Source organism: Crocodylus siamensis, chromosome 1 (genome assembly GCF_052110815.1).
Source record: "Crocodylus siamensis isolate JL-2025a chromosome 1, ASM5211081v1, whole genome shotgun sequence".
Taxonomy (NCBI): domain Eukaryota; kingdom Metazoa; phylum Chordata; order Crocodylia; family Crocodylidae; genus Crocodylus; species Crocodylus siamensis.
The window spans coordinates 44,711,043-44,737,087 of record NC_143395.1 but is presented as its reverse complement, the minus strand read 5'-3'; the positions used below and the strand labels follow the sequence as shown (position 1 = coordinate 44,737,087).

At 42.5% G+C, this 26,045-nt stretch overlaps 1 protein-coding gene across 2 annotated transcripts in view; it reads right to left on the bottom strand.

Moving 5' to 3' along the window:
- The window catches only part of SACK1B (scaffolding CK1 anchoring protein B), a 100,589-nt gene extending 76,157 nt beyond the window's left edge, over nucleotides 1-24,432 (bottom strand). The window contains exons 1-2 of one of the 2 annotated variants that reach the window (XM_090034014.1): nucleotides 24,308-24,432; nucleotides 16,666-17,169 (exon numbers count right to left, since the gene is read on the bottom strand). In XM_090034014.1, the coding sequence (XP_089890140.1) occupies nucleotides 16,666-17,109 (444 nt within the window). In that variant the 5' untranslated portion in view covers nucleotides 17,110-17,169; nucleotides 24,308-24,432. Of the gene's footprint in view, nucleotides 1-16,665; nucleotides 17,170-24,209; nucleotides 24,265-24,307 lie in introns of those variants that run through there. The other variant, XM_090034004.1, reaches the window with a different exon arrangement.
- Between the last annotated feature and the right edge of the window lie 1,613 nt (nucleotides 24,433-26,045).

The following is a 26,045-nucleotide window of genomic DNA, read 5'->3' as shown; positions in this document are numbered from 1 at the left end:
GGCTCCTGTTACTTAGGAGGAAATTGCAGCAGGGTGAGTTGGCTCAGAGAATAGCAGGTAAGGAACTAGTTACCTGCTAGCTGAGATGTTACCAAAAGCCAGCAGTAACAGGCACAGGGAAAGACAGACAAGCTTCTCATGGGATAAGAGTTGCAAACAGAAGCTAAACAGCTACAAGGGAGGCAGGCAGAGCCTTAGGGTTCAAAACTGAACACACCTGTGATAGCTACTGAATCACCTGACCAGAAGGGGACAGGGCTTAGTATGTATATGAACTCACCACCTGAGCCTGTAGGATAAAGGGTAGCCCTGTTGTACAGACAGGTAGCCAGATTGGGTTAGTTGGTGTTATGGCCAGAGAACTTATTCCTTTCTTATGGTTTACACCAATGGTTTGGGTTGGACTGTGAGGAGTGCTTTTGGATGTCCCACTGATGCCTGAGGGGTACATGACTGTTCTGAGCCCAGCCAGAGGCCAGACAGGGTACTGACTGGTGGCATTTAAGAAGGGGTAAAGCCAAAATTTGAGAAAGCTGCCACTTGCTGTGGCTAAGCAGGGGCAGGGACCCACCACCCAAGGGGGTTTGCAATAGGGCTAAAGGCCCAAAGCCTGAGAGGCGTGGAACAGTGTTGAAGAGGAGCTAGGATCAGGGCCAAGGACCTGAAGCCTGAGAGGGGAAGAACCAGTGCCCAGGAAGGACGAGACCCAGAGCCAGGGAACCCAGTGCCCACAAGGGGCAAGAACGAGGGCCAGGGGCCTGAAACCTAGGAGTGGCTAAGCCAGAGCCTAACAAGGCGAGACTAGTGCTAGAGCCCAGAAGCCTGGTCTGACACAATAGATCAGAACTAAGTGGCCCAGCAAGAAAAAAGGGGGCAGAAGTCAAATGGGCCAGGTTCCCAACAAGGGAGACTGATTGGACAAGAAACATCTGCAAGGATTGGGTGTGGCTAAAAGGGGAGATAAGGAGGCCATGAAATTGCCCTTAGGCCCTAATTGCTTACTGCCTTATCTCATGAGCAGATGAGATGTCACTCAGGGATCCCTGGGCCAGGATGCTCAAAGGATAGGATGAAACAGGACTAAGTGGCCACCAGGACATGTCAAGGCCACCCTAGAGCTGGCCTTTGTTACATTATGGTTGTAAGAGGGTTACCACAGGACTCCGCATCTTCAGTTTCCTGCACAGTGTGTTCAGGAATGCTCTTTTTCCAGTCAAGAAATCAGTTCCCCCACTTAAAACATGCACCCCAATTTGGGGGGAAGGGGGGGGAGGGGTATGATATATTTAAGAAAATATGGTATTTTTCCAGAAGAATACAATGTAGCTATGAAAAGGTTCCAAGAGGAGTTGGATCTACAGTTTGCAAAAATCCTGGACAAGAGGTATATTGTTATTCACAATGCTTTTTTAATACAGCCAGGTTTCTGCCTGTTTGTCTTCCTGATGAAAAAAATATGTTTTTCCATGTTCTGTCTATAAGAATTTGTGCTGACTCCTTTATACCTCACCCTTTGGGTAGCTAGTGTGGGCATTCCTGATAGACAGAATACTCCACATCCATCTTGATAAGTACTACCTATCTAAAGATAAGATGGGGGTTTATACTTGCACAAACCTTTTGAAAAGGAAGTCCTATGAAGTCAGTCAAGCACCAATTTAAATGTTTTGAAGGGACACTGATGCCCTATTTGAATTCAGGTTTCTGTGTTGTAAATACTTGTTGAAAAGCTTGGCTGTATATCAAAATTACAGGCACAAGTATATAAGTCCCCTCCCCCCATGGAAGCTGTCAACGTAAATTATGCTTGGGATTTTGGCTTACATTTTTTTCATTCCTATTGATAGCTATAGGTGTTCATTTAATGTTTCTGTGGTTCAATTTTTAAGGATTTGGGGGGTATTTTTTAATACACTGGGTGTGTCTACATGTGCATCTGTGCTGGATTAAATTTATGGTGTAGTAAGTAACTGCGCAGTAAGTGGGAATAGGTAGGCATCTACACATGCAGGTATTAAAGCGCATTAAGGCTGTGTGGACTGACTAGGGACTAAAGTTAGCCTCAAGTCAGTCCACACACGTAGTGTTATTGCACAGTAAGGTGTCTACACGTGTCTTACTGCACAGTAACTACTCGGGTTTAAATTTGATACCTTCATGATGCAAGTATCAAATTTACGCTCAAGTCAGCATAAGTTGTCATATTAACTGCGTAGTATGGCATAAGTTGCCATACTGGCCATAAGTACGGCAGTATGGCATAAATTGCCATATTTACTACGCTGATTGAACTCTCTTTTCTAAGATAAAAAATGTAGGGTGAAATTTTTCTAAAGAGCTTAGGACTCAACAGTTCCTATTGCGTTGCATATTTTTTGAAAAATCTATACTTTAAATTTACTTAAAAGAGTAACATCTAATAGTAGTGGTAGTACTAGTATATTTTATTCTTCCTGACAGACTAAAGGTGAAAATCTGGGTTCATGGTACTCAATAGTAACATATTTTTATTTTAATGTAGAAAGCCCTGGAGTGCAATTTGATTTGAACTCTTGTATTACTTGCATGGGAGTATTTGCAGTGTGCAGAATGAAGCTCAGAAAGTATTTTGATATAATTTGAAGTAAAGAAGATATTGGTAACATGATCTTTTATGTGAGAAAACATAATAAAAAGAATTCAATGTTATCATGTAATCAATAATCACTTTCTCTCTCTTAAAAGCAGAATGGGAGATTCTGTACTGTGAAAGTCCCCGTTTTTCAGGAATGTTTTTCTCTACTTCAGTTTTCCAGATATTCTCTACTTCCCCGTTTTCCAGATATTCCATGCTGTTCTGTTTTATGCAAATATTATTACAGTTAGGCTGTAGGTATGATACTGAGCAAAACTGTTTTTAAATGTTATCTTTGATATTCTAAGTGTGTCAACATAGTATGGAAGTGCTAGTAAGCAGCAAATGGATTTAAAATATGCATTGTGCAAGTGTGGTTCCCCAGAGCATTGCTTTCTTGACAGAGGGTGACTACAAGAGTTCAAAAAGACTCATGGCAAGAAGGAAAGGAAGAAGGCTTACTTACAGTTCAGAATATATTTGGGTCAGACTGTTCCCGCTGCAAGGTAAGAAAATGGGAAGAAAAATGGGGAGAAGGAGCAAAAGTATAGAAGAGCATAGTACTTCACCTGTATTAACTTTCTTCACCCAGTAGAGCAGAAATGCTGCAATGGATGTGCTAAACAGAACAGGGCAGCTTCCAGTGAGACTAAAAGGCATGATCAAAAATAAGTTAAAGACCAATATTTTTTACTATGTGTCTGAAATGTTCCAATAATACTTAATATACTCAATGTACTAAAAGCCCAGATTAAATCATCAAAAACTTGGCTGGAAGGGGCCTAAGGAATGTATCTAGTCCAGCCGCCTGTTCAAGATAGGATCACCTTGGTTTAAACCTTTCCATGTAAGTGCTTATTTGCTCTGCACATAAGAGTTCTTAATGATAGAAAGTCCATAACCTCTCTAGGTAGTTTGGTCCAGTGCACAAATTATTGCTACTTCTTGTCCTCTGCCCTATGGACAAAGACAATTGATCACTGTCCTCTTCATAACAACTTTTTTTTTGTATTTAAGGTCTAGTGTCTCATTCCCCCTCAGTCATCTCGCTTCCAAACAAAATAATCCCAGATTTTCCAACTTCCTTTTTACATCATCTTTTCTAGACCTATGATTAGTTTATTTTTCTCTTGGCATTTTAATTTGTCCATGTTTTTTTTTTTAAGAGTGGTGCCCCGAACTGGATTCAGTACTTCACATGATTTGCATTATACTATTAACTTTTTGGTAATGATATTCCATATTCTGTTTGTGATCTCCTTTAGTTCCCAGGCCTTCTTCTGCAGCACTACAGCCTAGCTAGCTGTTATCTCTTTATTTTTGTGCTTTTGATTTGTTCCTTCCTACACGTAATATACTGCATTTGTCTTAACTGAATTTTATTTTATTTCATGCCACTTTTCTAATGTATCAAGGCTATTTCAACTGGGAATCCTGTCCTCCTTGTCTGTTCTTTCACATAGCTTGGCATTTTCCATAAATTTAATAACTGAAGACTCAATTTCATCCCTTAACTCATAAATGAAGATACTGAATAGTCCTGGATCAAGAACAGAGCTGTGAATAGCCCATATGAAACTTTTTTTCCACTTTGATGCTGAGACCCTGATAACTATTCTTTGAATCTAATTATCCAACCTGTCATGCACATACCTTCATTTCCTCTGTCCTGTATTTCCTTAGCTTACTTATGAGAATGTCATGGACACCATCAAAAGCTTTCTAAAGCTGGGATGTATCTTGTCCACTATCACCTGATCCACAAAACCTGTCACCTTGTCAAAGAAGGAAATCAGGTTGGCTAAGCATGACTTTCATTTAATAAATCCATTAGCTCTTCCTTATCAGCTTGTTATCTCCTAGGTATTAACAAACTATTGATTCTACCTAGAGTTAAGGACTGTTTGATTATATGATTGAGTATATTTCCTTGCTAGCTGTAAATAACATTTTAGTAGCAGAGATTTTTTGAGTGAACATGACGACTCAAAGAAAAAAGATTTTTAATACATATCAAATTTTAGCTCCTGCTTCTGTAAAACTTGTTCACAAGCTTATTAACCTTAAGCATATGAATAGTCGCAATGACTGTGAATTGAATATGCACGTTAATAAAGTTAACCGTTTGCAGGTCCAAGGCTTTATTCCTTCTCTTCCTCCAGGTATTTTTTTTTGTACTAAGGCTATAAAATAGAGATAAGATGCTGTAAGTGTACTGGCATTTAAATATAACACTATCTAGAAATTAGGCTGTTATACATTTTAGCTGGAAGTAGAAACAGCATACATTTTAAAATACTTTTTAAAACTTTAGGTGATTTAAATGAATGACTTGCAAAAAACCACATGATTTAAATCATAATGCAAATCAATTATTTAAATCAGTCCCAGCAACACCTTTCATCTTGCCACCTCTTAACTCTAGAGATACTCATTAGTAAAAGCCATAGTATCATCCACCCACTTTATATCCTAAACCTTTTCCCACATAATAAAAGAGTTATCAGGAGAAACTATGAGGTTAACATTAGACAGAGAAAGCATTTTACAGGCTTCCTAGCTTTCTCAAACAATTCTTCTTGAATCTTCCATTAAAAATTACATTTTGTGGTTATGTTCTTTTCACATCAAGGGCTCTTTAATGAAAGACTTTCTTAAGCCAGTGTGACTGAATCATCTTCTGGAGCTAATAGCTCAGAACTGTCATAAAAATTGTATATTCAGGTGATACTTGAGGTATTTAAAAAATGCAACCAAGCCAGAATGTCCCTTATATCAGAATGAAAGTTTTAAAAGATAGAGAATTCCTTATTCTCCTCCTACCTTTTGGACAGTTGATTACAAAAGTCTACTTAGAGTGCATCTAGAGGAGATGCTTTACTGGAAATTAGACCAAATTACTGCACAGTAAACATCACCTTCTACATGTGTATATGCTTACTGCACATTAATTTGCTCTAATCACAGGTAAATTTGCTAACTATAAATACAAGTAGCAAATTTACTCAGGAGTAATTACTGCACAGTAGGGGTGATGTGTAAGGGGTACACATGCACCTGCCAAGCATGGTGGTGCACTCCCTACAAAAAGGTGCTGCTGACACTGTCAGCAGCTCCTGCAGGCAGTACCGGCTCACCACTACCCCCCGCTGCTGACACCGCCAGTGGCATCTGTGGGTGGTTAGCGACACTGCCAGCAGCATCTGCGGGAGCTCCCGCTTACTGCTGCTGCTGCCACACTCCTGCCATGTTCCCGCCACCGCTGTGCCCCCCCCCCAGCTGCCAAGGGCACATTTTGTTCATGCTGTGCAGTATGACACGTGTCATCAGCTGTTCAGCAGGGGACAGAAGATTGCTCCCTGCCCCCGGGAGCTACCTGCTGCCAGGGCAGTTTCTACCACTAGAGCTCAGGTGGAGACAATTTCCCCCTGGCTGCTGCAGCGGATTGATGCAAGGCCAGTGGAGGCAGGGGCAGACTGATGCCTGCCTGTAGCAAATTTTCTTCTGCTTCCCTGCATATACTGACACCTGCCCAGGGTGGGTTTACTCTGGAGAAAATTACCTCAGAGCATTTGCACATATACACACACTTATTTACTAAATTTTTGTTAGTTACTATTAGTTTTGTATTCACAACAATGGGCAGTTGAGAAGATAGCACAAAGATTTCCAAAACAAATCAAAACAGACAAAATGCCTGAAAAGGTTTTATCACTAGGGAGGATGAAGGTAAATAGATACTTAAGAGACTGAATATCTGAAAAAAATTTTTTCCAAAAATTAAAAAAATTATAATGATAAAATAGAGCCTAATATTTCAGAGAGGAAGTACCAACTTCTTAACAGAGCCTGAGTAATTGTGCATTGGGTTTTAGATATGCCTTGAGTGGAAATTAAGTAGATAGAAACTCCTATAATTTAGAAGGTAACCTTTTAATTAAATACTGACAAACATGACTCAAAAGGACATGACCCACTGGGTTTTACAATCTAAATGAAAGAGTATACAAGGGAATAATGAAATGACAACCAGGCTCACTCCATTCCTTCCAGGAGGGTTTCCTGCCATGGTAGCCACCTAAGCACAGCCGTGCCCAATATTCCATTCTACATAGACAAATCTGAAATGATTGTTTACCAAACTGCAGCTTCACAGCATCTTGTATGTCCCATAATCACCTCAATTTGTAGAGGAGTACTGTAAAGGTTGAGCAGGATGGAGGGACCTTATCCAATAACTGAATCTTACTCTAAATGACTAGAAAAGCCTCTCTCCCTCCTAGCATCCCAAAAGTCTATAAAAAATTGACAATACACATTTTACCTGGAAGCTGGGGATATGATTGCTATGTCAGTTTTCAAATAACAGAAGATCATTTAGTAGAAGAGAGGTGAACTGAATGATGAATACATGTTTAATATGCAAGTTTCATAGCAGTTGAATCCACAGAGCTCTTGCTGAAATTCAGTATTTGTTGGAACATTTTAACAGAGTTGAATTTTGACTTGGCTTACATTAAATCAAACTCATTCGAAGTCAATGGCAGTTGCAATACTGGTAAGAGTTGTTACTAACAGTCTGGTAAAGATAAGTTTACTAGTGTTTCTTACATACTGTACAAAAAAACTGGAGAACTTTTCAGTTGACTAATTAGCTTGTTTATGTATTACTTTCACTATATTCAGTCTATTTCCATACCTTCCATGAACCATCAAAATGGCATCTTTCTCCCATTTAATAGGACTTTTGCAATTAATGAGCCAAGACAAGCATTGCCTCAAGCTCAGTTCCTTACTACCATTCCAGTCTTTTACCCCCAATTATACTGAAAGCAGCTGGCAAAGTGGATTGCTGAGAGGTGAAAAAAGTTTCTCAGTCCAGTCTCCCATACCTTTATGCTATAATCTTTTTTTCCCAATAGGTAGGTAACGGGCTTGCTATTGTTTTAAGTGTCAGAAAAAATCTTGCATTAGCCTGTGATAATGACTAGTGGTATACTCATATGCATTACCAAACATGATAAGGAACAGCAAATAATCAGTTTTTCTCATAACATAAAGAGCATATACATTCTCTCAACAGGGTTATAAAATGTTGCAATTGCTTGGATCTACTTAATTAAGCATAGTGAACTGGAAGACAGAATAACTGACAATTATATTTTGTGCATACTAGTATTTTTCCACAGGTCAACAAAGAAGGCATTCGTTTTTCAGCTCAGTTTACTTTCATTCATCATGGGTCCCATACAATTTTATAAAAATCATTTTGTAGTGGAAGTTAATTGTTTTCTAAGGATCCGGTTTGGTTTTGTTTACCTGGTACCTTACCAAGGTAGACCTGAAAGCTACTGTCACAATATTCAAACTTGGGACTCTAAAGTCAATTCATATTAGGGTTTTCCATAAATAGCTCTGTTTTAAAAAGAGCAGAATTCCTTAGCTTTCATTAATATTAGAAACCCCTGTTTGAAAGAGAAATAAAATAACTAGCTTGTAACTAATGCACCAACTCACCTTCTCCACCCACAATAACGCTAAAGAGAAGGCTCAAATATATAAGCCTTCATTAAGCTGAATTTCTAATTTTCCTTACTATAGCTATTTTCACCATTTTGTAATGTTAATAAAGTATGTATTCTGTTATACAAACATCATAATTACAATCACTGTATCCCCCACATGCGGTACACTGATGTGGATACACTGATAAGGAAAACGTTATTGGTAATATTCTTTTCTAACATCGTTTTTATGGGCATTGTTTTTTCTCCAGCACAGCTTGACCTATCATCTTCCTCTAGCTAAGTGGATTCATCACCAGTCAGCAATCTGCCTAACATTATTTACAGAACACACCTCTGTAAAAAAAAAAACAGAGGCTAGTTATTTTAAGGAGGTACTTTTTGCATCAAGCATTGAGGAAAGAGAATGAGTCAGAAGAATGAGTTCACCATTAAAGATCATCAACATCCTCCCAAAATTTCTAAGAATTTATGTTATTTGCTGAATTGATCATAATCAACATTCCTTGGGCTAGTATACCTTGAATGGTAAGGGCAGAATTCTATTCCACCTAATGGATGACCAAAGTACAGTTTCAGACTAACTCTGGGTTACCTGAATGAAGTGCAGGAGCAATTCTGTTACCCTCATGGATGTGTAAGTGCCCCAATTTTAGGAACATGATCACCTTTTGGAGAGAGAGACACACACATACACATATTCCTATAATAGAGGGTACTAGGTAAAATAGAATTCTGTTGAATATGTCTTCTGTTCCCACTAAGGTTATCGGAAGTTCTCATTAATTTCAACAGCAGTGGGATGAGGCCCCGTGTCTTTAGTTGTATGGAGTTTGCTGAACACTGTGTTTAACTTCTTCTTTCTTTTTTTATAACTCCCCTCTGAGGAGTGTTGCCTCCTTCTTCCCTCGCTGACTGACAAACAGCTAATTTTAATGCAACTATCTCATCATAGCTTGCTCAAGAGAAGCAGACTGCCCTGTCCTTGTCCAGTATTCTAATTCTTGCAAACTGTTTGAGATAACCTGCAATAGAAATGTTTTGAGTACTTTGCCTGCAGTCCACCTTCCTTTTAAGCTTAACTGTATATGTGACATAGAATCACAGAATCATAGAAAGTTAGGGTTGGAAGAGAGTCCAACCCACTGCTCAAAGAAGAACCACCCCCAATAGATTATCCCAGCCAAGGCTTTGTCTAGCCAGGTCTTAAACCTCTAAGGACAGAGCTTCCACCACTTCACTAGGTAACCTGTTCCAGTGTTTTACTACCCCTCTAGTGAGAAAATTTACCCTAATATCTAACCTAAACTTCTTTTGCTGCAACTTGAAAGTGTTGTTCCTTGTTCTGTCATCTGCAACCATTAAGAACTATCTAGCTTCATCTTCTTTTGAACCCCACTTCAGGTAGTTGAAGGCTGCTATTAAATCCTCTCTCAGTCTTCTCTTCTGTAGACTAAATAAGCCCAGTTCCCTCAGTCTTTCCTCATAACTCATGTCCCCCAGGCCCCTCATTATTTTTGTTGCCCTCTGCTGGACTCTTTCCAATTTGTCCACATCCTTTCTGTAAAGGGGGCACCAAAACTGAACATAGTACTCCAGATGTGGCCTCTCCAGTTGTGAATATAGTGGAATAATCACTTGCCTTGACCTACTGGCAACACACCTAACACTGCAGTCCAGTATGCTGTTAGCCTTCTTTGCAACAAAGGCATGCTGATGGCTCATATTCAGCTTATTGTCCACTATTATCCCCAGGCCCTTTTCTGCAGAGCTGCTGCCCAGCCAGTTAGCCCCCAGCCTGTACTGGTGCATGGCATTGTGCCATCCTAAGTGCAGGACTTTCTACTTGTCCTTGTTGAACCTTATGAGACTCCTTTTGGCCCAATCCTCCAATCTGTCTAGGTCACTCTGAATCCTAGCCCTACCCTACCAACATATCTACTACTCCTCCCAGCTTGGTGTCATCTGCAAACTTGCTGAGGGTGCTCTCTATGCCATCTTCCAGGTCGTTGATGAAGTCATTGAACAAAACTGGCCCCACATCTGACCCCTGGGGCACTCCACTTGATAACAGCTGCCAACTAGACATCGAGCCATCGATTACTACTCTCTGAGCCTGATGCTCCACTGACATATATCAGTGAATACCAAAAGACACAGTCAAATATCACTGCTGCTTTCAAGATGAAATAATGTCCTCCTGAAGCAACCAAACCATATCACCACAAGAGCCCAATTTTATAAGGCTGCTATTTCATTTTTACTGTTTGGTAATGTGTTGGTTGATTTTTAAATCCATTCTCCTGTCTCATCATTGCAGAGTGATGCCATCACCAACCAGAAATCATTCTCTTAATTAATATGGAAGTGACCTAAATAAAACATTAGGACAGAAATTAAACATAACTGGTATAAATGATCTGAAACTAGTTCAAATATGTAACACAAAAGAAGTTCAGTGCACATAAAATACTTTCAAAATGACCACAGCCAGTTTAAGATAAACCTAGACAGATGTAGTATCACATTGAACTGATTTAGGTTAAATCAGTTTAGTGAATATCTGTCCCGGATCCCCTCCAGATTCTAGTTAATTCGTAGTCCCCCAACATCCCAAGATGTTTTGCACCTACCCTACAAACCCTCAATCAATTCAGCCTCAGGCTTTCTGACTGTGTGTACTTAGACAAAAGGTTTAAAATACTATGAACTAGATCTCCTTTAAAAAGGGTTAAAGGCTATGTCTAACCTTTACTATATAATAATGCATAAAACACCCTGAAAATACTGAGCCTTCATCTGACAGCATTTCCTCCATAGGATAGGAGGAGTGGCAGAAGCATGAATTGTAGGCAGGTAGAAAACATGTAGAAAATTTACTGCAAGAATCATTGCCTTTTGTGATTTTGAAGCTTAAGATTATAGACAGTATATCTTTATGGAGTCCCAAACGTCTCTCAAAAGGAAAATAAGGGTTGGAAGGGACCTTAGGAGGTTATAGGGGTAGCACTGGACATAGTCTTCCTGGACTTCCGGAAGGCATTTGACACTGTCTCTCAGCCCGTTCTCATTAAGAAACTGGGGGACTGTGGTGTCGACGCCCACACAGTCAATTGGGTCACCATCATAATTGACTCCAAGATGAACATGGGCTGGCAGTGCGGGGAGGCAGTCAGGAAGGCCAACCGTACCTTGTCATGCATCCACAGATGCATCTCAAGCAGGTCCAAAGAGGTGATCCTCCCCCTCTATGTGGCACTGGTCAGGCCGCAACTGGAATACTGGGTCCAGTTCTGGGTGCCGCACTTCAAGAGGGATGTGGACAGATGCACTCGCATGATCAGGGGACAGCAGGGCAGGCCCTATGAGGAGAGGCTACGGGACCTGAACCTGTTCAGCCTCCATAAGAGAAGGCTGAGGGGGGATCTTGTGGCCTGTTATAAACTAGTCAGGGGGGACCAGCAGGCATTGGGGGAGTCCCTGTTCCCCCGAGCACTGCCAGGAGTGACCAGGAATAACGGTCACAAGCTGGCAGAGGGCAGGTTTAGGCTAGATATCAGGAAGCACTACTTCACGGTCAGGGTGGCTAGGATCTGGAACCAACTTCCAATAGAGGTGGTCCTGGCTCCTACCCTGGGGGTCTTTAAGAGGAGGTTGGAGGAACATCTTGCTGGGGTCGTTTGACTCCAGTATTATTTCCTGCCATGGCGGGGGGTCGGACTAGATGATCTGTCCTGGGACCCATACTGTTCAACATCTTCATTAACAATGTGGACATTGGAGTCAGGAGTGGACTGGCCAAGTTCGCCGATGACACCAAACTTTGGGGCAAAGCATCCACGCCAGAAGATAGGCGGGTGATCCAGGCTGACCTGGACAAGCTCAGCAAATGGGCAGATGAGAACCTCATGGTGTTTAACACCGATAAATGCAAGGTTCTCCACCTTGGGAGGAAAAACCTGCAGCATCCTTATAGGCTCGGCAGTGCTACGTTGGTTAGCACTACAGAAGAAAGAGACTTGGGGGTCATCATTGACCACAAGATGAACATGAGCCTCCAATGCGATGCTGCGGCTAGTAAAGCGACCAAAATGCTGGCTTGCATCCATAGATGCTTCTCGAGCAAATCCCGGGACGTCATTCTCCCCTTGTACTCGGCCTTGGTGAGGCCGCAGCTGGAGTACTGCGTCCAGTTTTGGGCTCCACAATTCAAAAAGGATGTGGAGAAGCTTGAGAGAGTCCAGAGGAGAGCCACGCGCATGATCAGAGGTCAGGAAAACAGATCTTACTATGACAGGCTGAGAGCCATGGGACTCTTTAGCCTGGAAAAGCGCAGGCTCAGGGGTGATCTGATGGCCACCTATAAGTTTATCGGGGTGACCACCAGGATCTGGGGGAACGTCTGTTCACCAGAGCGCCCCAAGGGATGACGAGGTCGAACGGTCACAAACTCCTGCAAGACTGTTTCAGGCTGGACATAAGGAAGAATTTCTTTCCTGTCCAAGCCCCCAAGGTCTGGAACAGTCTGCCAGCGGAGGTGGTTCAAGCACCTACATTGAACACCTTCAAGAGCAAATTGGATTCTTATCTTGCTGGGATCCTATGACCCCAGCTGACTTCCTGCCCTTCGGGCAGGGGGCTGGACTCGATGATCTCCCGAGGTCCCTTCCAGCCCTAATGTCTATGAAAAAAAAAAAATCTACTCAGGTCCCTTCTGACCCTAGAAACTATGAAACCCCCTGCTTAAAGCAGGACCATCCCCAACTCGATCATCCCAGCCAAAGTTTTGTCTAGCTGGGTCTTAAAAACCTCCAATGATGGAGATTCCACAATCTCTCTGGGTAACTTGTTCTATAATTCTATGATTCTATGATAGACCAGACCTGGTAGAATGGCAAACCGTTCTGCCAATGGTCTCCCTAAGGTGAATATGTATACAGCACAAAACATTAATGGGGGAAGCAATTCATAGAGTATGCTGGCAAAATAAACACTGCTAAAAGCAATGATCATTGCTTTTAACAGCATTTATTTAAAATACGTGCAGTAGAAAATGCTGAGGAAAATTTGGACTAATTCAGAAAAAAATAAGCCATGATGGACAAATCTTCCTAACTCTTTCCTTTCTTGAAACTGGAGGTCCTCTTTCAAATGTATAGCAAGTTATCATATACCCTAGCCAGGGTTTGTCCTGGGTGGGAGCAGCCCCTGCAACTTTTCTGCCCCCCTACCTAACTCCCTGCTCAAGGAGGGGAGAGGGCAGCTCTTGCCATGGTTTGTTCTCTCACTCAAATGGAGAGCAGAGGTTGTGCCCATGTCCTGTGTGTTTTAAAACCCACTCCCTCCACATCTGAGCATGAGAGCCCTGGGCCAAGGTGTGGCCATGCCCTGCCTCCACTAGTGCAAGTAGGGAGGGGAGAGAAAAAACCTAAATCTCCTTCCTCCCTGATCAGTCTGTGAGGCCCTGTCTTGAGGGTGTGGCTATGCCCTCCGCTCTCTACTAGAGGTGGGGGTGGGGGCAGGGGCCTGGCAGGGACTGCTCGCCCTCTTCTCTGAGACAAACCCAGGCTGTGATCCTCTGCAGTAAGGGAGAGGGTTTAAACCCCGTCCCACCCTACCTCAGCCTGGGAGCTGCTGGCCAGAGTGTGCCCACACCCCCCTGCTCAACGGGGAAGCACAACCCTAGTAGGGCCTGCCTCCTACTAGGTGGGCAACAGGGGACAGAAGTCTGCCAGAGGCTGCCACCCCAGGCAGACAGGGGCTGGGAGTTTAAACCCCCCTCCCCCACCTTAGAGTACTGGCCTCAGGCCACAGTCTGGCCAGACGCCCCAATCTGTGCTCTAACTGGTGGAGTAAAAGCCTGGCAGAGGCTACTCCCATTAAACCCTGGCTGGGGTCCCGTGTGGACTGGGAGGGGTTTATCCCCCTTCTCTCCCACTTCAGCGCGTGAGTCCAGGGCCGACGTGTGGCCACACTCCCAACATTCACTGCTTGAGGATGGGGGAAAAGCCTGTCAGGGACTGCCCAACCTCCCCACAAGCAGGCAGATTCCATTTAGGGTACATTGTGGGCCACGGATGGGATTTAAATTGTCCCTCCTCCCTTTTCAGCATGCTGGCCTGGGCCACGAGTAGGGGATAAGCCTGGTCCATAAGGGCCAGAGAGTGGGGTTTAAAGCCCCCCTCACCCTGGCTTCAACATGCTGGCCCCAGACTGGAGCCTGGCTATGTCAATGGCTGGAAGGCCTGCTCTAGCATCCCCCATCTTCTGGCCTGAACCAGAATGTGGCTGCATTTCCAGAATTGGAAGTGAATGTCATCTGTTCACTTGCTTATTGGTTCAATCTATGCACTTTAGACTACCATAGGATGGGATTCAACACAGACAAGTACAAAGTGATCCACCTGGGGAGGAACAACCGGCACCATACCTACAGGTTAGGGAACTCCCCTCTTGTCAGCACAGAGGCAGAAAAGGATCTTGGAGTCATCACTGACTCCAAGTTGAACATGGGCCGGCAGTGTGGGGAGGCAGTCAGGAAGGCAAACCGTACCTTGTCATGCATCCACAGATGCATCTCGAGCAGGTCCAAGGAGGTGTTCTCCCCCTCTATGCAGTGCTGGTCAGGCCGCAGTTGGAGTACTGCATCCAGTTCTGGGTGCCACACTTCAAGAGGGATGTGGACAGCATGGAGAGGGTCCAGAGGAGGGCCACTCGCATGATCAGGGGACAGCAGGGCAGGCCGTATGAGGAGAGGCTACAGGACCTCAACCTGTTCAGCCTCCATAAGAGAAGGCTGAGGGGGGATCTAGTGGTCTGTTATAAACTAGTCAAAGGGGATCAGCAGGCACCGGGGAAGTCCCTGTTCCCCCGAGCACTGCTAGGAGTGACCAGGAATAACAGTCACAAGCTGGCGGAGGGTAGATTTAGGCTGGATATCAGGAGGCACTACTCCATGGTCAGGGCGGCTAGGATCTGGAACCAACTTCCAAGAGAAGTGGTGCAGGCTCCTACCCTGGGGGTCTTTAAGAGGAGGTTGGATGAACACCTTGCTGGGGTCGTTTGACCCCAGTACTCTTTCCTGCCATGGCAGGGGTTCGAACTAGATGATCTACTCAGGTCCCTTCTGACCATAGATACTATGAAACTGTGAAACCTTGCAAAGACTGAATCAGTTCAGCCTCTGACTTTTTGACTATCTGTACTTAGCCTGCCTGTTAGGCACAGCTGGACTCCAGCTCAGACTGGGTGCCGTCCTGTGCATGGAGCACATGCCACGTAATTAATATAAACAAAGAACCTTAAAGTTATGCCTTTTGTGTGGACATTTTACTTAAGTTACCCATTAAAGAAACATTTGATAGGCTCATACATCGCACCGTAAACACATAAGCATTTTTATGTTTCTGCTTTCATTTTAAAGACTCTAATTAAACTGTAAGGAATTTATATTGTACAGGTACTTCTGTATAACTTTACTACAATACACAAAACCATGATAGAACCATCAGAATGGAAAGAACCTCCTGGTTCATCGAGTGCAGTCCCTTGCTGTACATTGATCAATCTCTGTATTAAAATTACTTAGGTTTTTGTCCCTGCTACACTCATGGGAAGGCTGGTCTAGAAGCTCATTGGTCTGAGATAGAAACTTTTTTTTAACTTCCAGCCAGATGTAAGCATTTGTTCTGGTGCCAACAACATCCTTTAATAATCAGTAGGTTTTTTCCCTCTTTTGTTTTACATGCAGCTACTTGATGGATCTTGTCTATAGATCAGGAAGGATTTTTTCCCACTGTAAACTAAATCAGGCAGTTTGCAGAACACCATTCAGCTTTCTTCGATGTCTCATGTATTACCTATTTCTGGAGGCAGGATACCAGCTTTTATCATTTCTGTTTCCTAAATTCATATTAACATAATCCTGTTTATATTTACCTCTCTTTTATGCTTTTCTGCTCTGTTTCTATGACCAAGGTTGGTATGAAAATAATAAAGAAGTCTTACTTCTTGAGCACCTGAAATATAGGACTCTAATGCACATGACATTGTTGCTTGCTTATAAAAACAGGCCAACAGACAAATCCTATGCATGAATGATCCTATAATTATGGGGGGAGGGGGGGATGTAGGGGAGAAAGTGGGATGATCTTGGAGCTAGACTGAAATACACCAACTGAGAATCAGGCCAATTTGTTTTTATAAAGTCATAGGCAGGAATGAGGTCAAAGCAAGGATCCACCAATAAGATATGGATTTTGCAAGCATGTATCAGCATCACACAGGGGTCCCCTTACAAGAATTGCATCTTCTTTTGGTCCTTTTATAAGTAGAATTACAGGATATGTGGCCTGTAATAACAAGCAAGTGGAAATAATGATGCAAGGTGACCCTTCCAACTTTACGTTTCCATGATAAACTTTTCTTGCAGCCAGAGATCTTTTTTCTACTGATATTATGAACAAAAATATTTAACATATCAACCAAGGTATTTATTGCCATAGTCTTTAAATATAAATTATTTACCTTTCTTGCTTCTCTTATCATCTTCCTAATGGTTTCCTTTATTGTGAAAGGCTGTACTCGTGGTGGGTGAAAAAGCAGATCAATGTTTGTGCCACCAGAAATACCAGGCATGAGAAAGGGCCAACCCAAATCAAGGTTTGGAGCTTCTACATCTGATTCAATAGGCCAATAAGTTCCCGAGGAAGAAGCATCATCAACTGAATTGTCAGAGGAATAAACAGTGTTTGGAGGAAGTTTCTGAACAGTGTTCAAAATATAATTAATTTCCTCATCTGCGAGGAACTCTGTACATCTCTCCTTGGAAAGAAATTCTTTGTAGGCTTCTAAACCTCCTTCAATTAAAGCATCGATGGCTACTCGGTACCATTCCTTGTAATGAGGTTCGATGTAGTTCTCTGATCTGCAGTCTTCATGTAGGGATGAAAGCAGAGATGAGGTTTCCATTTTCACAGATATTTAGCAACAAACCTTTTAAACTTCCATTCACGTACTGATGAAATGTATCTAAAAAGATATAAAAAAATGAAAACAGTCAGAGTATTTTTTGCTAATTTGCAATCCAGAGAAATATAAAAATAAATGTAACGATGTACGATTCTAATGATATTATATTAAAACTCTCTATTCCACCTAGGAGTTTCAATATCCTTTGAAAATTGTCTTGAAGTAATTTTCTCAGACCCAAGTTAAGTATTTATTTTTGTCCCTTTTTACTGAAGGAGAAAATATCTAAGTGATTTGGTTATGTTCAGATGTGAAATCTGTGGTAGAGTTGACACTGTGTCCCAGATTTCCCAGTTCCATAAACCAAACCATACTCTATGAAAAGATAATATATTCAGTTGGCATTCATTTTTTATGTTTCAAAACTTTATCTGTGGTAATTGGAACATTGCTTGAACAGTCAAGAAAAATGTTTCACAACCCTCACCTGTCTCCCATTTCTTTACACTGTTTTTCATTCCTCCCTCACACACATACCTCCTCTTTGGCTTCTCTGAAACCACAGTCGTTGTCTTATCTACTCTTTTTCCCATGATGAGCTAATCCTTGTGTTGCTTATAACCAGGACTAGCCTGCCTCACTTCGATGAGTTATGAGGAACTCTAGAGAAGTTTCTCCTCCCACATCTTGTATCAGGCTCTGAATCAGCAATTTGATCGCTAGTTTCCACCCAGCTCACTCAGTGGAGTTCCTGTTTTTATCTTACCATGTGACCAAGAAGAAAAAGAAGAAAAGAGATTTTTCCCTTTTTTATTTCAATTAAATTTAAAAGGAATGCTAGTGTTACTCTCTTAAAAACTCAAAGATGTGCAGGAATAAAGGATCACATTATCTTTCTTCATTTACCTACATGAAGAGCCACCGAATTTTCATAATTCCACAGTTTGCATGAAATCTGAAGTCTAACCACATTCACGCACTGCATTGTATGGAGGTAAGTAAAAACCTGCAAATTCCATGAGAATGACAAAGAATTTGCCAAGCATAACAGAGAGAAGCTAGATAGAAAAAACTTCCTATTGCCGATGACAATGACATGGGAGCTCACCTCATAATGAAATTCAGAGAAAGTTATCCTGAGGGGAACAAAAGCATCGCTCCCAGCTATATAATTGATCCAATAAATGATAATTACAGAAAGGCCCCATTCTTCCCTCAGTGTATGATGAGCAAATTAGGATACATGTACACAAGCACCAATAGAACATTAATATGAAAACCATCATTTGAAGCCAATTTTGCAATAGTAAATCATTTAGGCATGTTGAATACATTTACACAATGTGTAAATATATTTTCTCTTTATATGCAGATATTTCAAAGATGTTTTTACAACTTGTGAAATGTGCATTTTGGTCTGGAATCCATACTGGTAATATCCTAACCAATATTAAATGAAATAGAAATTGCTTTCATTTAACATTTGAGCTAAGCCTGGTGAGAAAAAAAGTTAAAAAAACTCTCTACAGAGGTCTGTGAAAAGTGAATTGAATTCCACTGAATTCCAAAATTCAATTCAATGTTCAAATATACCGTCAATTCTGGATATTTGTATCTATGGATTTTCTGATCCTACAACCAAAGTCTTATGATGGAGAAAAAGATTACTGAATAGCTAAGAATAAGATAAGGGCAAAAATTCAGCCAAGAACACTGATGAAGAGTTTGCAAAATCTGAGGTTTAACAAAAAAATGGAAAATGGCTAATTTGATATTGCCGTCAACCTTTCACATGAGGGATTAAATCTGAATCATATCTCTGAGCCAGCAGGAAAAAAGATTTCTCCTGCACCTGGGGGAAGGAACATTTCTGTTTGCTGCTGTAATGCAGAAGCAAACTAAGGGGGCTTGATGGCTTTCTAGAGTGATAATTTGGATCTGTTAGAAGATCTGTCCATTCATTGACATATGAAGCAAATACAAAATGTTATGAAAGATGCACAGTAGCATTTACATACACATTGCATGTGTGCAGATGACTATACAGGGTGTAAAGGGTGGAGACTCAATTCTGTGGTACATAAAAGAGTACAGTAATTAAAAAGGACAAAATGAAACATGGAATGAAATTGTAATATTGAAATACTGAAAACAATGCCTCATAAATGAATTAACTGGAACAATTTGTTTCAAAATTATCTGAGACTTAAGAGTTAAAAATTACTGAGAAAACAGTGATCAGACTCAGTATTTGGGCAATGTACTGATGAGGCAATGAATGGATATTAAGCTGAACACCTATAAAACTCTTCTACAAGAAATCCACTTCTTGTATGATATTAACAACCCAGTCCAGTTTCCACTGAAATTAGTCTATCTCCATTATTTCTAGATCTGATTATACTGTGGCATAGTGCTCCTGGGAGTGGGAATTTTGCCACTGATTTCATGAGCTGCAACATGATTTGTGGCTGAGTCTGCAAAGATATGTGGGAAAAGAAATCCATTTTATATTACATAGCTATTGAGGCAATTATTAACTCTGTAATACCCATCAATAAGACAAGCATTTATATTTCTGCTAATATATTTTCTCTACAGCTCTAATACTTGTCAAGATATTCTGTCTTCAATTGTTTTTGTTAGCATCCATTGCTATTCAATTTATTCTGAGTACTCCAGGCATGGTGATTGATATGCAGTATATGAAGCCCCTGTTCTGAGGGTTTCATTGAAGGTTTGGTTTTCTTTTTTTTTTACTTAAGCATTAATGGGCTATATCTTCATTGGGTATTGATTTGTAATACTGCATTGAAGTTAAGGGAACCTCAGGATGATATATTTCCCTATTTTAAAATTTGAAATGAAGTCATAGTAAATTGACTTGTGCTTACTGTTTTTATTGAAGAAAACGAATACATTTAATGTGGCACCCAGGTCAAATGAAATAATCTGTACTCAGACATGAAAGAAGGATGTGAATATGATACAATTTTTTATCCAGAGAGAGCTACAAACTTCTGCTTTAGTGAATTCTGTCCTACATGAGAGTAATTACTTTCCACAGAAAACAAATTCTGCTTGCAAAAGATATCAGGAACGGTATATATTTATTTGAGAACCAAGATTTCCTATTTATTATCAGGAAGAAGATAGACTGCAAGACAAGTCAGACCTATGGAAAATTATAGTGCTGCATTAAGAACATGACTGTATGGTATGGTATATGAATTTAGTCAAAAAAAATCTCATATAGAAGTAATAGTATCAAATAAATATGGTACAAGGTCTAACTCCCTTGAAACCCTTATTTTCTTTCCTGGAAAATAATAATTACTTTGTGTTATAATAAATAAATAAATATTAATATTATTTTGTGTTATAATAAATAAATAAATATTATTGTGTTGAAGCAATATCCTAATGGAACTTTTATAATTATTGGAAGGTAAGGAAGAGAGAGAATGAGGAGATTTAGGTAGACCTGTTGTGTCTTGTAGTTTAAATTTCACAATAAAATACAGGTATATTTCAGCTGTCTTTATGAGGGGTTTTTTTTACTATCACTCATGATAGAGATACAATTAAGAAACACAGTTTACTAAATTTTTGACAGTTGTCTTTTATTTTTAATTTTAAATGCACTTTTTCAAATCTCTCTCATCATGTATATTGATTTTTGTACAGCAGCCTTGATTCTTGAAACATATACTCTCCAAATTAATATTTTCTCACATCAGCAGCTTTATTACTAATATAAGTAAGGTCCAGCAGAATCAGGCTGATGGTTTGAGGTTTCAGTAATCTACTTACACCCATCTATTGCTTTTTGGAGGTGCTGTCATGACTGTAAATTTGCAGACCGCACGTATGTATTTATATGGTTGACCAGCTGCTAGAAATTTGATGTCAACTACTTTTTACTCCAACATCTTCACTGTATCTGTATAAGTCAGTGATTTTTAACTAGGGTGCCATGGCACTCTGGACTGCTTTGAGATCCTTTCAAGGGTACCATGGGGTACCAAGTAAAGCAATGTTAGCACTGTTAGGTATGCAAACATGATTCACAAGATAAACCCAGATATTTCAAATAGGAATCTTTAGTGTTAAAAACGTTTTGATCCATTGTGGTCTTTCTCAGTTCTTTGCAACAGAAAAATTGCTCTATTATTTTTTCCATATTCAAAAAAATGAGTGAAAACTAAGAGCTGGCATTTTCAAAGGGGAGCCTCAAGTCTGAGGGATGCCATAGTCTAAAAAGTTTGAGAACTACTGATTTAAGTAATCCTGATGTCCACTGCATCAGACATCTTCATTTTGTAGACATGGTCATTATAAATATAATGATGACCAAAGAAGTATTTTCCTCCACAGAGTTGAAATGCACATATAATTGAATGACAAAAGGATTTGTGCTTCAGAGCATGTGCTCAGGCTAAAACAGTTGGTAAGCTCTGCATGGATCCTGCACAGACTTGCTCATCACTTGCTTTATATTAGCTATGTGCCCTGCCCTTTCCAGTGCTGATACAAGGAATATAGCAAGAAAAGACCTGCACTTTGGGAGGCAAGTAGAATTGTGTCTTTGTGGGAATGAATTTCCCCACCATTTTAGCTTTCAAAAGGGTGACAAATGAGTGACAAACAACCACAAGTACACCCAATGGAAAAAAGTCAAGAGTTCTACCCCTGCTTCAGTCATGCTGACTTCTATACACTGCAGTCCAATTTTCTATGATTGTATGATTCTATACACTAAGGTAGAGATGGGTGGGAAATGATTTTCCTATCCCACAAAGAATTTCAAGATTTAAAAAATGCTCCTGTTCTAAATTGGGATGATTCCTGGAACAGTCATTTGAAGTCAGAATCATAGCATCATAGACAATTAGGGTTGGAAGGGAGCTCAGGAGGTTATGTAGTTGATCCCCCTCCTCAAAGCAGGACCAGCTCCAACTGTATCTTCCCACAAAAGGCTTTGTCCAGCTGAATCTTAAAAACTTCCACGGATGGAGATTCCACAGCCTCTCCGGGTAACCTGTTCCAGTGCTTTCCTACCCTCCTGGTGAGAAAGTTCTTCCTGATATCTAACCTAAACTTCCCTTGCTGCACCTTGAGACCATTGCTCCTTGTTCTGCCATCTGCCACCACTAAGAACAGTCTAGGCCCATCCTCTTTCAAACCCCCATTCAGGTAGTTGAAGGCTGCTATTAAATCCCACCTCAGTCTTCTCTTCTCCAGGCTAAATAAACCCAGTTCCCTCCGCCCTTGCTCAGACGTCCTGTTCCCCAGCCCTCAAACCATTTTGTTGCCCTCTGCTGAACTCTCTCCAGTTTGCCTATATCCTTTCTGTAGTGGGGGGTTCAAAACTGCACACAGTACTCCAGATGTGGCCTCACCAGACCTGAACACAGGGTAATAACCACTTCCCTTGATCTGCTGCCACTGCAGCCAGCATATCATCTCCTATATCCAAAGTGAAGCCTTAACAACTAGCCACAAGCAAGCATCTCTCCCGCTTTCTCTGCCCGCCCCAAGAAAGACATAAATTTCAGATAAGTTCCTGCCAAATGTATCCATTTCGGTGAAATCAGCATTTTCAGAGGACAGTATGCCCACTGGTAGGTCTGAAGGAGACACAGCAGGCACAAACCTGTGGCTTGCCCCCTCTCTCCCATGTGGGTATGTGGGGGCTATTCCAGCAATATGCTATCCACCTCTGATTTGTGCAGTGAGAACCCTGGGCCTTGTCCAGCCTGTTACGAACAGAATTAACGGGTTTGATGTGCCCTCTGCTCTACAGTCACAATCAAAAGGTGCCGGGGGCACTAAACAGCACAGGAACACTTGCCTTCCCAATCCCTGCGGCACAGGGTTTGAATTACTCTTTGACTCTTGTGGGGGGAGGGTCTGAAAAAAACTATGCTGCCCATCATGATGCCCTAACACAATTGGAGACACCCCCCCAGCAGCACCATACCTAGACTCCTGGTGGCCCTGGGGTGAACTTTTAGTATCAGGCTCCCCTTCACCAGAGATAACAACGATAATAATTTTTAAATTACCATTTTGGGGCCCCCTTTGTGTCTGGGCCCTGGGTGGCCGCCTAGTTTGCCCATGCCCATGTCCAGCCCTGCCATCCAGGTTATGATTTTCAAATCTTATAGGGGAACTTTTGTCTGTTATTGGGCGGGCTCAGCCCCCACCCTCGAGCTCCCCCATCATACAAACCCTGCTTGTGGCCCAGGGCAGTGGTGGCCTTAGGGCTGTTGGGGCTCTGGGAGAGATCAGATGGGCATCGTAGAGGACAGTCCGGTTTTCTGCGGCTCGGTCCTCTATTGATACGAAATCCAACGCCTTTATGCCCTCTATTTTTCTCTTCAAGAGAATAATAGAGGACATAAAGGCATCTGGTTTCGTGTCAATAGAGGACAGAGGACAACCAGACTGTCCTCTGATGGACCACCCTAGCAAGAGTCATTTGGGGCCCCTTCCAGGTATGTGCTCAGGTAAATATTACCTCACCAGTTGTACCATGACTCTTTTTGCTATTCTTTGGGGGAATCAGATAAATGAGTGTTAAAACACAAATGCAGTCACATCCTTAGAAAAACTGCACCTCTTCCCACCCCCAAAATCTGGGCCACCTAAAGTGTGGGGCCCCGAGCGGTTGCCAGCTTGCTCTCCTCTGCCCAGGGCGACACTGTCACACCTCAGGTCCAAGAGCTTCCCCTTCCAAGCCAGAGAAGGGGTGAAGCGAAACTTTGTAAGCCAGGGCACTCTGAGGAGCGGGAAACAGGGGGAAGAAACGCCAAGTGCTGCCCGAGTCCAGACCTCTGGCGACACGGGGATAGCGGCTGCCACGCGGGGAGGGAAGAGCGGGGCAGCCTGCTCCTCAGCTGTGGGAGCGGGAGAGGGCACGAGCCGCTTCTCTGTGCCATGTGGCGAGGGGGGACCCCGGCCCCGGCCCTCCGCGCCGCCCGCGCCCGCGCCCCGCTCCCGCCCGCGCCTTCCGCAGCCTCGCTCCCGGCCGGCGCGCGGCAGCGGCCCAGGGCAGAGGGCGGGCAGCGCAGCGGGCAAGAAAAGTCCCCACTTACGGTGCTTGTTCCCTGCAGTTGCAAATCGCCTCTGAAGCTTTTGGTTTTTCCCCCCCCCCACCAGTTTCTCCCCCTCCCCAGCCCGAGCCGGCGCTCACCCCGGGCGGCTGGGACTCAAGCTGAGACACAACCCGTGGCAGGTATTTCCCGTCGCGCTCGGGAGCGCCCTGGGTGTGGAAACCAGTCGGAACATGTCGGCGCGGCGCGGGGCAGCGGGGCGAGGACTCGGTTGAACTCGGCAAGACACGGCGCGGCCCGCTCTGCGCCGAGCAAAGTCCAGGGCTGCTCGCACGGGGCTTGTGCGTCTCGGGGCCAGGCTGATAAGAAGCGGCGGTGACACCCTGGCAGTCCTGAACCTGCCTGGCTTGTGCCTGGCACGGAGCAGCAGGCTGGGAGGGTACCTGCAACAGGCTGCCTGGCACATGGCTGCTGTCCCCCTGAAGAGAAGTAGCCCTCCAACCTCCAGGGCCGGATGAACGCATAGGCAAACTCACTGTTGCCACCTCACCTAGGCCCCTAGGCATGTGCCTGGTTTGCAGCATTGCCAACTCTCATGATTTTTGGTGTTGGTCTTCAAGTCTATGTTTCGGGAATGCATTGGCAATGCATAGGGAGTGCATGCGGGTGCACGTGTGCCCCCAGAGATAAACCCCTTCAAGTGGCCACTGCTGCCGATGGCACCTGCAGGCGGTCATCACTTGCCACTCCCCAACCCCACCGCTGACCACCGGTGCTCGCCACCCGCAGCCACCACTGATACCACCGCTGCCACCCGTGGGGTGGTCACCCAGCCTCCAAGGGCACATGTTATTCATGCAGGATGTGAAAAACTTAGTTCTTTTCTAGATGGATAGATAGATTAAATAGCTATATTAGATAGATAGATAGATAGATAGATAGATAGATAGATAGATAGATAGATAGATAGAAGAGCTAAGTTTTTCACATTCCCAAAGTGTAGACTTTAAGAACAAGGCCAAAAACCTGCAATACTGCAAACTAGGTGCATGCCTAGGGCCCATAGTGAAGAAGGGGCCCAGTTGTGCTTATTTTACATATTATAACTCTTGAGTGAAAAAAGTAATATAAATATATACAGTATTAAGTATGGGCCCATGAGTTTGTTTGCCTTGGGCCCACTAAAGGGTTAATTGAGCCCTGCTCACCTTGCTGTCTGCACCCTGAAATGCCTCACGCCTGTCTTGTCTTTTGAATTATGAAATGTGTTGATTATATCTAGGCAGGCAAGGTTCTTTAGGTAGATGTGATATCTTTTATTAGACCAGCTAAATAGTTGGGAAAAAAGTTCTTTGCAAACTTTCAGGGACAAACAAACAACCATGCACTTATCCCAATGTCAGAGGAAGGGCTCAGTTTGCTCCCAATGGGGGCGCACATGTAGACAGAAAATTCAGGATCATCAGTTGCATGTATAGACATGTCCAGTGTTAACCAATGCACTCCAGATTGTTTTTCTTTAGACCTGAAATGTTTGCCACAATTCACTTAGGTGTGTGCCTGTTTTTGTGGCTCCTTCATTATCACTGATTGTTCCTGTGCCTTCTGAGCCAGTCAAGACTTCCTTTATGGACTTCCTCCATATCTCAGCAGTGAATCCTTAGACAGCATTGTTTCCGCAGCGTCACAGGGGCCAGCAAAGTATAGGTTTAAAATCGATTAAGGTATAGGAAGAATTTAATGTAAGCTAGCATTCACACAGGAATACAATGGAAGGCTGCAATAGAATACCAACGATGCTACTTCACCTAGGAATTGTGGCCTTCCCTGACTTGAGAGTTCAAAGCGAAGGCATTGGTTTGGGATTTGTTTTTTTTC